The 13,575-nt window shown below is 39.4% G+C and overlaps 1 protein-coding gene across 1 annotated transcript in view; it reads right to left on the reverse strand.

The window, feature by feature from the left end:
* LOC108709170 (seizure protein 6) overlaps positions 1 to 13,575 on the reverse strand; it is a 340,196-nt gene that overhangs the window by 29,851 nt on the left and 296,770 nt on the right. Inside the window, exons 6-11 of the mRNA XM_018248783.2 lie at positions 13,185 to 13,353; positions 12,210 to 12,376; positions 11,632 to 11,826; positions 10,249 to 10,387; positions 3,356 to 3,552; positions 1,728 to 1,922 (exon numbers count right to left, since the gene is read on the reverse strand). Of these exons, the coding sequence (XP_018104272.2) occupies positions 1,728 to 1,922; positions 3,356 to 3,552; positions 10,249 to 10,387; positions 11,632 to 11,826; positions 12,210 to 12,376; positions 13,185 to 13,353 (1,062 nt within the window). The remainder of the gene's footprint in view (positions 1 to 1,727; positions 1,923 to 3,355; positions 3,553 to 10,248; positions 10,388 to 11,631; positions 11,827 to 12,209; positions 12,377 to 13,184; positions 13,354 to 13,575) is intronic.

The raw sequence follows: 13,575 nt of genomic DNA on the forward strand, positions 1-13,575 counted from the left end.
TATATATATATATATAGCGCACAAAAGAACCGCACACACAGGACTTTATAATGAAAAACAAAAATTGTTGGCTTTATTACGACGTTTCGGCTCCTAAACTCGAGCCGTCATCATGACGGCTCGAGTTTAGGAGCCGAAACGTCATAATAAAGCCAACAACTTTTATTTTTCAATATAAAGTCCTGTGTGTGCGGTTCTTTTGTGCGCTACAGATTACTGCTTATAACCAGCACCCAGGCATTACCATAGAGTGCACCAGCTTCGAACGATATATATATATATATATATATATATATATATATATGTATATATATATATAAGCAGCACAGAGTACTAACTTAAAAAGGCAAAGTTTTAATTCAGTATAAGAACCTGCTGTGAATAATACAATCTCTGAACCTCAAAGCTCTTTATCCAGCCATGGCAGCACACAATTCACTACCGAAAGAACAGAAACTTGATCCTTTTGATGAGTCGGGTTGAAAAAGGCATAAGTAGTATTGCCATGGAAACACAAAAGGCTAAATTTTGCAAAGCTCCATAAACATAGAAACTAAGACTACAGGGAAACACTCAGGAGCAGAGGAATAAATAAATATTATAATCCCTTTATTGAATAACTTCTCAATGAGGTTATCTGGAAAAATTTACACAACTTAATTAAAATTACTCAGCTGCAACCTTTCCTCACGGGATAATGGATTCCATCCCCATCCCCAACTGACCTGGCAAAATGCCCAGCTAAACTGCCCAATTATACCTGCCTGTATATTGTCAGCATATGAGGTCAAATTTAATGCTTCAGAATTGGTGGTTAAGGCCTCATCGGGGTTGTTTCATTAGTGGTTGTTTCATACTGAAATTAAGGAGAACTAAACCATAAAAATTAATGTCACTGAACTTACTGTTGCAGCAGAGAGGTTGAACAGCCCTAGAGCAGTAATAAATCAGGAATTGAAAGTTGTCCACAGTAGTTGACCATCTTGGACCTCATTTGCTCCACTGTGGGGAGGAGGTGGAACTTGGAGGAGGCCAGTAAAATAGCAAGGGGGATGTGATTGAACAATTAGAGGTGGAAAAGGGAGCTACTGGGGGCATCATCTTTAGATCTTTAGGGAGTGCGTCTACTTCCTTCCATGCTTATAAAGGCAGAAAAGCAGTTGGGCACAGCTTGAAGGTGCAATTTAATGCAGTGATATTGAATACAAGCTAAAAGGGCTAAAAGGTAGAAGTAGAAGTTGAAGGCAAAAGGTAGAAGTTGTAGGTAGAAGGTAGAAGTAGAAGTTGGAAGTAGAAGGTAGAAGTTGAACGGCAGAAGGTAAAAGTAGAATTTGTAGGTAGAAGGTAGAAGTAGAAGCTGAAGGTAGAAGTAGAAGTAAAAGTTGAACGCAGAAGGTAGAAGTAGAAGTTGTAGGTAGAAGGTAAAAGGTAGGAGGGCTAAAAAATGTATAATAAGGGAAAATATTTTATTTCTTAAATGACTGGCTTGGTTCAGACTCACTGGGAAGATGGTTGGATGGCTGCTTCACCTACACAATTTTTACCAATGGTTGATTTAAATAGGGTCAATTTACTAATCTATACATATCCTTACTAATGAATCCAGAATTAACAATATGCTGAATACTATGCAGTAATGGAGTATTCCACTGACTATTCAATATATGTTAATAGAAATACTGATCCTTGGCAGGACTTGACATAGTATCACAGGCATCAGCTCTTACCCCTTTCACATGTAGGCAAATCTCCACTCCACGTAAGATCCCACTGACACATAAGAAGCTCAGCTCCCACCACCTCAAAGCCAGGATAACACTGATAGGTCACGACTGTTCCATGCACCAATTCTGTCTGGGAGGTGGTTTTCCACCCATTCGGGATCTCTGGTAACTCAGGACAAGTGTCATTTCTTGGCACCTCTGCAAGGTAAATCAATATATTAAAGTGAATGTTAACTGTCAACTCTTTACTTTTTCAATAACTGTTGAACAAATCCCAGTGTCCACAGTCTGGAAAGAAATCACATCAGAGACCCCTGACTAATTGCTTCTTCCACTGTAAAAAGTCGCTCTTTCTGCTCTTGCATGCTCACTGAGCCGCTAGACTGTTGAATGTCCCTTCACACATCCTTGACTTAAAAGCACCGAAGTTTCTAAAGAGTTTAGATGACAGTTTGAGATTTGGAGGATGGAAATATCTTTTGGGGTGGAGTATTCAACACTGTATAGCTGCAGACTCCAGGAAAATATTGAAGTCTTCATTGCCTACAAAGGGTTGCGATAACATGATACTTCCCTGCACAAAATGAATGCACAATGATGGGACACATTTGCATTTTCTTGTTTGACAGACATACCTTATTCCATGTATAAATTTAAAGGAAACCCTGCTACATATACAAACCACTTCCCAATAAAGTGATGGATTCTTGGACTTGAAGTTTTCTGCATTCCATCATGGGTGGTGCACAGATTCTCTAGAAATAATCCACTTAATAATGGAAGAGAATAAGGTAGGGGTTGCATTACACTCTGAGCCTAAGGAGGGCTGGGCAATGGTTCATATGACTTTCATAGTTTCCTTAATCTGTAGAATCAGGTATGTCTGTTAAAAATATATTTATTGTTATAAGTTCAGATAGTGTTTATGCACTACTTTGTACATATGCCAACTGAATGTAAGCAAATTACCCTACATAGCAAATGCAAAAAAGATTACCTTCCCCTTCAGGACCCTAAAATAATTTTGCTACCAGACTTAATAACACCAACTCAACAGAGTCAATAAATTAGTTTCTCCTCTACCATATGTGTAAATTATGGCTGCTTAATTCTATTCAAAGCAGCCAATCAGAAATTTGCCCTTATTTTCTAACTTGCAGTTTATTGATGACAGCAAAATGCTGATTGGTTCCTATGAATAACTGTACTGGCTCATTGACAGCAATGCATTTAGCAAAATGTTTTCCATTGAAGCAAAGCAGGGAAGTTTCACTACTATTCGATCACTACTGATCAAACCTTGCCTACTTCTAGTTGCTAGAGATGGGTGAATTTGCGGCAAATTTCCACGCTTTTGCTGAAACTGCTGCAAAAATTAGCTGCGGAAAAATTTCTGTGACAAAAATAGTTGTGAATTTTCATGGATTTTTCACCAAGAAAAAACGGGACAAATTCGCTCATCGCTACTAGTTGCCACATGTTCTTTTCAAAGCAGCCAATCAGAAATTTGTCTTTATTTTCTAACTTGCAGTTTATTGATGACAGCAAAACGCTGATTGGTTCCTATGAATAACTCTACTGGTGCAATTTAGAAGCGGAGCAACTAAGACTTTTTACTAGAACTGACGTACCAAAAAAATGGACGATGAAGCCCTGTTGGTACCCAAAGACACTGCTTCCAGGGTCTGTCTGGAACTGGATGATGACATCTGCCATCGACGTGTAGAGTTTAAAGTGACTGTGTGTCCCTGTGTACCGACCAAGGACATGGGCCGTCAAATCATCACCATCGTAGAACGTGAGAATATCATTGTGGCCAATCCTCAGGCTGCAATAAAACAATAATCAACAATCTGGCCAAGAAAGATAAGACCAATATGAAAATTCATCAAAAGGAGAAGAAGAAAGACAATGAGAACAATGTCATTGGGCTGATAAAACCTAGTTAATTACCAGCTAAACACTTAATAGACCAAACAGAAGATTTATCATAAAGCTGCCATTTAATGGATGAAAGGAAAACTAGATGTAAAGAAGATAGAAGCCATATCCAGAGGGGCTATGGATTAAAATTTGAGAAAGGGAGAAAATGAATGTCAAATATCTGTTTGTGCCATATATATCACACACAGTGCTTCAGAACATGGGCCAATTTGCATTTTAATTTTTAAGAATTTTCATTTACAAAAGTGACTGTTTGGCTGAAAATTTACTAGACTGGAAAATCTGCAATTACCCTTCATTTTTTCTGAACGGACCATTTGTGTAATGCTCCACATTGGAATTTTAACCTTTTTGGTCCTAAACTATGAATCATGGTTGTTTTATTTTGGGGATCAGGCAGGTTTGAGAATTTCAACTGCAGATGGACCATGTTGGGTAGTGCATGGCACCTTAGATTGAGGAGCCGGTGGCTTGCTGGGTGGAAAAGGGTAGGAGACTGGACTGCATATGGTGGCCTTAAGAACAGCTGAAGGTATACACATTGAATAAAAACAGGTGGTAGGTAGGAAGCTGTAGCAACAAGGCTATTTGGAACATTCCACATATTTGCATGCTTACATTGTAATGGAAACAGTATTATTTGAATCACACCTATACTGTATTTATAAAGTTATGGAAAGTCCCCATCAAGGATTTTCCTTATAAGCACTAATGAGTGACTGTGCAACCAATTTTTGATGATGATATAAGTCTTTTTGAAGGCTCACGTGGAAGCAGGGGGCTCAGTGGTGAATTCTAGACGCACCTCAATACTCTTCTGCCATAAAGAACTTGCATCAACCTTCAGCTGCCTTCAGTGACATGGCCTCCAAAACTAGATTCCTCACAAAGTGGTTGGTTTGCTGAGATTTCTTCACAATACCTAGGCTAAATAATAATCCAATTGGAAGGGCAGATCTCTATAATGGATTGTATAGCCTGTGTAGCTGCCCAAACAGCTGCCAGTTTGTGTTTTAGCAAATGGCAAACATTTTCTCAATCTGTCTTGAGAAAATCAATCCATTGACTCCACTGCATTTTACTTGGGAAAACAGACTCCAACATATTTGGTGCAAGAAAAAACCTGAGGAAAAAAGGTCCATTAATTCCCATGCATCTGATGCAAGAAAAAAGCATGAGAAAAAACGCCCACTGATTGCAATGCATTTGGCAAAACCCCCAAAAAATGCCCACTGAAAACACAGTGAAAAATATGCTCATTGACAGCAATGCATTTAGCAAAATGTTTTCCATTGAAGCAAAACTACGGATCAAATCTTGCTTACTTCTAGTTGCTAGTGATGGGTGAATTTATCTGGCAGGCATGGATTTGCAGCAAATTTCCGCACTTTCTCCGAAACTGCTACAAAAATGATTGACTTTAATGTATTTGGACAAAAAGTCACAAATGTAAAAATTGTCTAGCATAATAATTGTCTTGCATCAACATTATTTTGACACCCACTGACTTCAATGTGTTTCGCAATTTTTCGATATTTCACAGAGTTTTGTGAATTTTTCCCAAAGCGAAACAGGGCAGATTCTCACATCTCTACTAGTTGCCACATGTTGACCATGACCAATGTCAGACAGGCAGGCCCGGGAGAAAACCTGTTTTACCCCGGCCCTCGTGGGCCCCTCTACCCCAGACCTGCTGCTTGCTCTGGGATGAATTTAATTGCATGGCTCCAAGGTATGCATTGGAAAGCAGGGATTCGTGTTGGTGTGAGGTCCTATGTGGCTGAGAAGGCCTGGACATTCCAGTCCGACACCGACCATCTGCCCAGCATTTCCTCCTGTCTTTGTGTTTGGTACTCACTGGCCAACACAACGATTTCACACAAAGTGAATCCAGTTCTCGCTCATCACTGAAGGAAAGATTCAAAATAGTCCCTGTCATTTGAAGTATCTGTGTACAATATTCTATCTCGTTGAGACGTAATAAAGGTAGCCATTCAAATTTAATTTGGCTTTGCAGTCCAGTCTTGAATGCTGTATCATTATCAGACTATTGAGGCACTGTGGTACCTTTACTTAAATCTCCAAATAGGAAAATTCTTAGCAGGGAAGCCTTTCAGTAGCCACTCAACAACTCATTCATATTCCTTTCTTCTTCAAACTGTAGAGCACAACCTATTTTCTGTAGGGAAAAAATACCCACGCAGCCATGCTTTGCACTCACTCACATGAACAAGCAACATATGCTTATAAATCAGAGGAGGGCAAATCTATTATCACCTCTTGAGGTTTTGGCTTTTCTTCAAAGGGTGATTCGATTTTGAAAGGAACACAGAAGCTCTCATAAGAAAAACTACACTATACAAACCAGCATTTACAGAAAAAGAAATGGACAAATATATATAGCTATAGTTAAATTGTGTGTTATTTATTTGCTCTGTCTAATTTGTGTCTCTGGGGTTCTGTAGAATCCATCTGTACCACAGTAATACATACATATAAACTGAATATAATGCTTATAATTAAAAGAGAACTAAACCCTAAAAATGAATATGGTTAAAAATGTCCTATTTTCTATAGTGAACTTATTGCACGAGGCTAAAGTTTGAGCTTGTCAATAGCAGCAATGATCCAGGACTTCAAACTTGTCACAGGGGGTCACCATCTTGGAAAGTGTCTGTGACACTCACATGCTCAGTGGGCTCTGATTGGCTGTTGAGAAGCTAAGCTTAGGGCTCGTCACTAATTATCCAGCAGAAAATGAGCTTCCCTGGCTGTAATATAAGCTGATGCTACAGGTTTGCTGATTATTCAATTCTGATGCTAATTGCACTGGTTTCTGTGCTGCCATGTAGTAATTATGTGTATTAATTACTAATCAGCCTTATATTGTGACATTTCTATTCTTTGTGTACTGTATATTGTGAGTGGCTCCCTAAGCTCAGTAAGTGACAACAGCACAGAGCATGTGAATCAGTGAATCAGCAGAAAAGAAGATGGGGAGCTACTGGGGCATCTTTGGAGACACAGATCTTTACTGCTAAAGGGCTGTGGTTGCCTTGGGCTGGTACAGAAGCACAAAACATCATCTACAACATTTCTACCTACTTCATTATTTAGACTTTACTAGTATGAGCAGAAGAGCTATGAAAGGCTAAAAGAGGAAGGAATTAGCATTATAAGACCATTTTTACCTTGGCTCCATTTTGTCCTCCATAAGAAGGGGGGGGGGAGGACCAGGATCACCTGAGGCTAATATTGGTATTGTAGGGGACTCTTTAGGGGTAGTAGACAGTGATAGGAGAACAAAGGTTTGGGGTGTGGCAGGGGTCAGGCCTTGCACCAAAGTGATCGAAGGGGCCCAGTAGGAGGAATACGAACAGGACTGTATTTACCATGTAGGCACTCTCCCAACCTCCCCCACTGCTGCTGGATATTTGCAACTAAATCCAGCAGCGAAGCTGATGGGTGGGGGCAGCAGTATTCCAGGGGTCCTTGCTGCCCTGAGACTGCCTTTCTGGTGCCCCCCACTATCGCACCAAACTCTTGCTGTTCCACACGCTGGAGCGAACCACGGGAAGGGCCTCATCTCGTGTGTGAATGCATTAGCAGAGATTCAATTTTTGATTTAAAAACAGAATTTTAGCTCTTAAAGTTAACAGGAGTGTTTTTTTGCCACCCCTGGTAACTTGCAGGCTGCTGCCCTGGGTGCCCTTAAGGGTCCCCCCTGTCTTCTCCCTTTTATTTGAGCAAATTTTCATTGTCTGGACTTGAGCAATGGGGATTGGCGCATGCGAAATTTAAAAATCTATTTTATCTCCTGCTCATCCACAGTGTTTCTGAAACAATGTGGTTGTGGTTGGGCAACATGCCGCCCTCTAAAATCCTGCCGCCTTAGGCCCGGCTTTGGTGGCCCTTCCACAAATCTGCTGCTTGAGATACGTTAAGAAAATGGGCATGTGCAGTACAGCAAGTTCAAGGGCTGAGAGAGTGGGTTGAGGTGCAGTGCCTGGGCAACACTGGACCTAAATACAACCCTCGATGTATGTGAAGAGTGAGAATTGGACCTAGACATGACACCAGGTTGGCAACTTACTATTTGCACCCTTGAGAAGCTACAGGAGTTAACAAGGAAGTTATTGGTTTAAAGCCTTGATTTATGATTTCCATTGGGCTTACTCTTTTCTGGTGTTCAGATATTTACTGTTGATGCATGTGATTATGGTAAGATGCCATCTTTTCCACCTGACAGAATTTAAGCGGTTGAGCATATTATTAATAAAGGGGTGAGTGAGTTGATGGAACGTTATCATGTAGAATGCTACTGCTCCGTACATTTCCTCCCTGAGCCCCTTTCATTCTGTACATTTTCTCTTCTTCAACGCTTCTTGTATTCATTTGCATATTGTTTAATTAATTAATAAGAGTGGGCCTGCCATACTCTTTAATACATGCAAGTAAAACACATATAACCCATAGTTACCAATGAAACAGTGCCCAGTGGTCAAATTATAATTGTAGATGGCAGAATCTTGTTGGCGTTCAGTTCATTTTCATTGAAGCCATTGGCATACCATTGTTTCACTCAGCATGAAGAGCTATTCAGTGGTTTCAAATTCGGCAATGGTTCAGTACAATATCTCTGTAAATGGATATTGTGACTGAGCTGCTGCTTTAACAGCGTATCATTGGCAGGAACATCCAATAAACGACACATTCCACCCAGTGGCAGTGAAAGAGTCCTGGAGATGCCGAGTCAGTATAAAGGATATGTAATGTGCTGTAATATTTGTTATAGAGCTGTGATAACGTTCTGTGTAATGTATTCAATAGATTTCTCCTGCCATGCGATAATCACTTACTAATAACACAATTAGCTGCTTTATTGCATTTTTTTCAATTCAAAAAAGAGCAAATTTAATAGGACTTGTGTATCATAACTTCTTTACCATGAAACGAAGAGAGAACTATAATGAAAACCCTTTTGCTGTAACCTTGTAGTGTTTAACCTTAGCTCAGCCTTCAAACCAAAATCTGGAGCCTGTCACAAGTGTTCCCTGCACCTCTCTACATTTCTTTTTGGGGATAGAGCAAGAATTGAATTCTGCTGCCACTGGTGGAGAAACAGAGAGGGATCATTTATTCCCATCCTATGTTTAGAAATGACAACTCCAGGCAAGAGATGAGGACGGGTGAGATGAAGAAATATTAATTAATGGAAGAAGCAAAGATGTAAATGAATAATAATCACATGTTCTGTCTGATCTAAACTAAACAGATCCGGACAAGCCCATGGACAGAGAATATATCATAAAATATCAGGCTGGCACATCAGTATTAATATTAAATTCCTCTATCTCTATCTGGCTTCTTTTATAATGTATTATATTTTTATATTCATTTCCCCTAGATTTTGACAGTTACTCTGTACTGATTGTGCTTTTGTCAGCATGTTGGGTCAGTGATGTTTAACAACCTGACAGGCGCCTGCCGCTATAATGGAGGTGAAAAGAGAAGGCGCCTTTTGTGGTTCTAAACTATTTCTCTTTGTTGACATCTCAAACCACCTGTACGTAGCTAATTCCATACCACTTGATGTGAAGGACTTGGAAACTTGAAAGAATACTGGTTCTACTCTTGGTTGAGGATTCTAAGAAGTATAATGAGATTTACAGATATAATAAAAATAAAGAAAATAAAGATTATTAAAATAAGATGAATAGCTAAACAAGAGATTTTGTTATGATTTCTATGGTGAAGATTTAATTTCTAAATCACACTATTTACATCACAAATAATTCACTGTACCACATAAAATTTTATCGCTGAACCAACAAGTGTATTTTGATGTGTAGGCAGCAATCTAAGGTCATTGTGCCTGATTCCATGCTTTCAGAAAGAGCCAGCACTTCACAATAGAACTACTTTCAGATAAGCTATAGTTTTTTTCTAATCAATGTAACTGGAAGAGTCACAGTGGGACGTGGAATTTTACTACTGAGTGCTATTCTCAGGGAGCTGTTACATTGTGTCAAGAGACTGTTTATTGGTTAACTTCTCATTGTTCCGTTGATAGGGGGGAGGGGCTGATATTACTCCAACTTGCAGTATAGCAGTAAAGAGTGACTGAAGTTTATTAGAGCACAAGTCACATGACTGAGAGCACCTGGGAAACTAACAACATGTCTAGCCCCATGTCATTTCAGAATTACATATAACAAAATCTGTTTGCTTTTTTAAAATGGATTTCCGTGCAAAATTCTGCTGGAGAAGTGCTATTAACTGACGTGTTTTGAAAAAATAAAAACATGTTTTCCCATGACAGAATCCTTTTAAGTTGAAACGAACTAAACTGTTAAAGTGATTTTATGGATAAATATATCTGTACTATTCCACAAGTCTAGCAAATGCCCCTTGAAATGTTGACTTCTAGATGCAGTTTGTAGAATTTTGCAGCTTTCTATACTTTGAGTATCTCTGTATCCAGGCAATGAAAGGATGTTTGAAGAAAAATATATATAATTATTTTTTATATAAAGCACAAGGAACATTTCAGTATGGCAAGTCACAAAGCAGGACTTACATTTGTATGTCCAGAAGAATCCGCTTCTCTTCTTCCACATGTATACCCCAAATGCAGTCCTGACCCTTCCCATAAGCTTCTGGCCAGTTTGGGGACAGCACAACCCCAGCTGAGTCGGTGATCTCTCCACTGCAAACAGCTGGGTATAAGACAAGGGAGGAGAGGTCAAGACTCTTTGGCTTATTCATTAAATCAAACTCATTCAACACATCAAATGAATGAACACATTCTATCAATCAAATCACTAAGAAAAGTTGAAACTAGTGGTCTCTAATTCGTCCAGAATCCTCCATTTGTGGTCTACAATTTTCCCAGGATCCATCATCAAGGCTGAAGAAGCAACGGGAGATATATGGGCTGCAGCTCACTAATCTAGATGACTATGAAGATTTTCATTCATGGTATATCTAGTATAGGCCAATCTAAAAACAACTGGACTTGCTGAGTAATCAATGAAGACGGTGATTCATGTCAAGGTGGAGAAACCATCCCTGAACAGAGGTGGGGGCCTTCGACACCACCTGTCTGCTACATATCTAACATCGGTACCCTGGCGGTTTCAGAACACTTCACACATCCATTCATGCAACTCTCACAAGTAACACCTGTGTCTAGGAGTTGTATGACACATTGGATAATCCTATCACAGTAACTACACAGAATCTCTCTGAAGAGTTACAATGTGCCATTGTGATTGGATTAGTGGAAGAGTTTATATGCCGAGAATTTCCCACACCAGTCAGTTGTACTGAAGAAGCTGCTTGGATGAGTAGTGAAACGTCTTCATTGATTACTCAACAAGTTGTTTTTAGATTGACCTATACTAGATATGAGTCACTAATCTAGTTTAAACATTTGTTTAGTTGCATAAATATGTTTGACTAACGTTAAGACTAGAGGAAAAGAAGTTTCATTTAACAGAGTAGGGGGTTCATCACAGTGAGGACAGTGAGGTTGGGGAATGCACTGCCGGGTGATGATTCAGTTAATGACTATAAGAGGGACTTGGATGATTTCTTGGACAGACATAATACAAAGGCTATTGTGATACTAAACTCTATAGTTAGTATAGATATGGGTATATATCATGTATGTGACAGTAGGGAGGGGTGTGTGTATGGGGCTGGGTTTTCATTTAAATGGGGTTGAACTTGATGGACTTTGGTCATTTTTCAACCCAACTTAACTGTGTAATTTAAAAAATGTTACAGCAGCTACTTTACTTTTCTACTATAAATGTAACATATGTGTTTTGTGTAAATGATCTTCCTCCAACTATGTGTTTGGTTTTCATGCTGAATATAAAAACAATCCTAAATCTAGGCCACTATAGAGTAAATCCAGCATGAATTCCTCTCCCCATGATTATAACCTTATTCTCACCCCTGCAGGCTGGTTCTGTCTCATTCCATTGTGGGTCTCCGGGGTCTTGACATTCGATGAGGGTGGATCCTTGTTCCAGTGTGTATCCAGCGTCACATGTAAACTCCACCACAGTTCCCAAAGCAAAGGAAGGGTCACTGCTAGTGAAGTTCCCATATTTCATAAATGGTTCATAACAATGTCCTTGTTCGTAAGCTGCAAAGAGACACAAACATTTTATTGGAGCACGATTTAGTGGCCTTTGAAAGAACAAATTGTTTCTTATCAAATATCAAACATTTTTTCATAGGACAAGTCAAGGGCAAATGCAAGAATAGACCACATAAAGACAAGATAGGTTGTGAGTGGCTTATAGTATATTAAACTGCAACATTGAGCTATTACTATTGTCTAAAATGTCATTTCTTTTCCTATGATCCCTGTGACTACAGGCTGAACAGCAATCAAGGCAGATGCCAGAGGAACATTACTATTGTGGTGGAAGCAGATATATGAACACCCACAAGAAATAAGATAAATAATTGAAAGAGAAGAGAATCAGACAGATAACTGGAAAGGAACTGGAGGAACAACATTACCCTGGTAACGGAGGGCCATGCCCGTTGAGCTGCCGCTGTTGTCAGTTGTGAATTCTATAAAGAGGTGCCGAGTGCTGCTGAGTAGACCTTCAATGGGGAGATACTCTACTTCATACGAGTCATAAATAGGAGGAGAGTCAATGGTGATCCCATCCCGAATGATGAGCCTGAAAAAGCCCAGCCCATATAATATCATCCATTCTTAATAATCGAACCTTAGCAAACTAGAAATGTGTAGATTGTTAGACCTCTGGTTGAATTTTAATTTCCTTTAAATACATGTTGGGTGCATGAATTTTGATTCATATATCAATGCATTTTGCATAAACTATGCTGCTGTTTTTATTAAAATTGATAGAGTCCTTTAAATGTAGCATGTATTTTATACTCTGGTTGGCTATGGGTTGGCCTTCCCTTTTGAATATACTCACGGGTTTGCTGTATCTTTTTCCATAGGGAACCACGTTGTCTACAAGTTCAAAGTTGCCCATTCATTTATATAAACAAGCCCCTGTGTAGCCATGGGGGCAGCCATTCAAGCACAGGATACACAGTAGATAACAGATAAGTACTACTATAGTTTATATAAACAAGCTGCTGTGTAGCCATGGGGGCAGCCATTCAAGCACAGGATACACAGTAGATAACAGATAAGTACTACTATAGTTTATATAAACAAGCTGCTGTGTAGCCATGGGGGCAGCCATTCAAGCACAGGATACACAGTAGATAACAGATAAGTACTACTATAGTTTATATAAACAAGCTGCTGTGTAGCCATGGGGGCAGCCGTTCAAGCACAGGATACACAGTAGATAACAGATAAGTACTACTATAGTTTATATAAATTAGCATTGAGTAACATTGCAGGAAAATGAAATAATAATAATGAGCACCCATCTGCTATGATCTTGTAATGGCATTATGTCTAAATATGCAGGAACATTACATTTCTTTGCAAATTGCCAGATTTACCTGTCATCGTCTTCCGCCAGAGAAAGTTTCTCAAAGTGCAGGTGGAGCCGTTGTGCAGTCGGAGCCTCTAGCACCCAATGGCAAGTCAAGTTATTGCTGTAGTTTCCTGGGAAGTTTGGGGAGACTATTCGTCCGGTGGTAATGTTCCTTATCAGCCCCCCACAGGCAGCTGAGTGATACAAAGAATAATAATGACACTTGCACTGAAGTCCCATTTACTAAATCAATTGATTTTAATATGTCCCTGCCAGCAACAGCCTGCAGAGTATTTTTTTTACAACAGTAAATTATATTATCATTTCTTAAAAACACAATTTTTTGGTGTTACTGTTCCTATGTCCAAGAAGCCCCTACAGGCCCAATAAATAAATAAAAGTGAGTGTCTAAGGCA

Source organism: Xenopus laevis, chromosome 2S, assembly GCF_017654675.1.
Source record: "Xenopus laevis strain J_2021 chromosome 2S, Xenopus_laevis_v10.1, whole genome shotgun sequence".
Taxonomy (NCBI): domain Eukaryota; kingdom Metazoa; phylum Chordata; class Amphibia; order Anura; family Pipidae; genus Xenopus; species Xenopus laevis.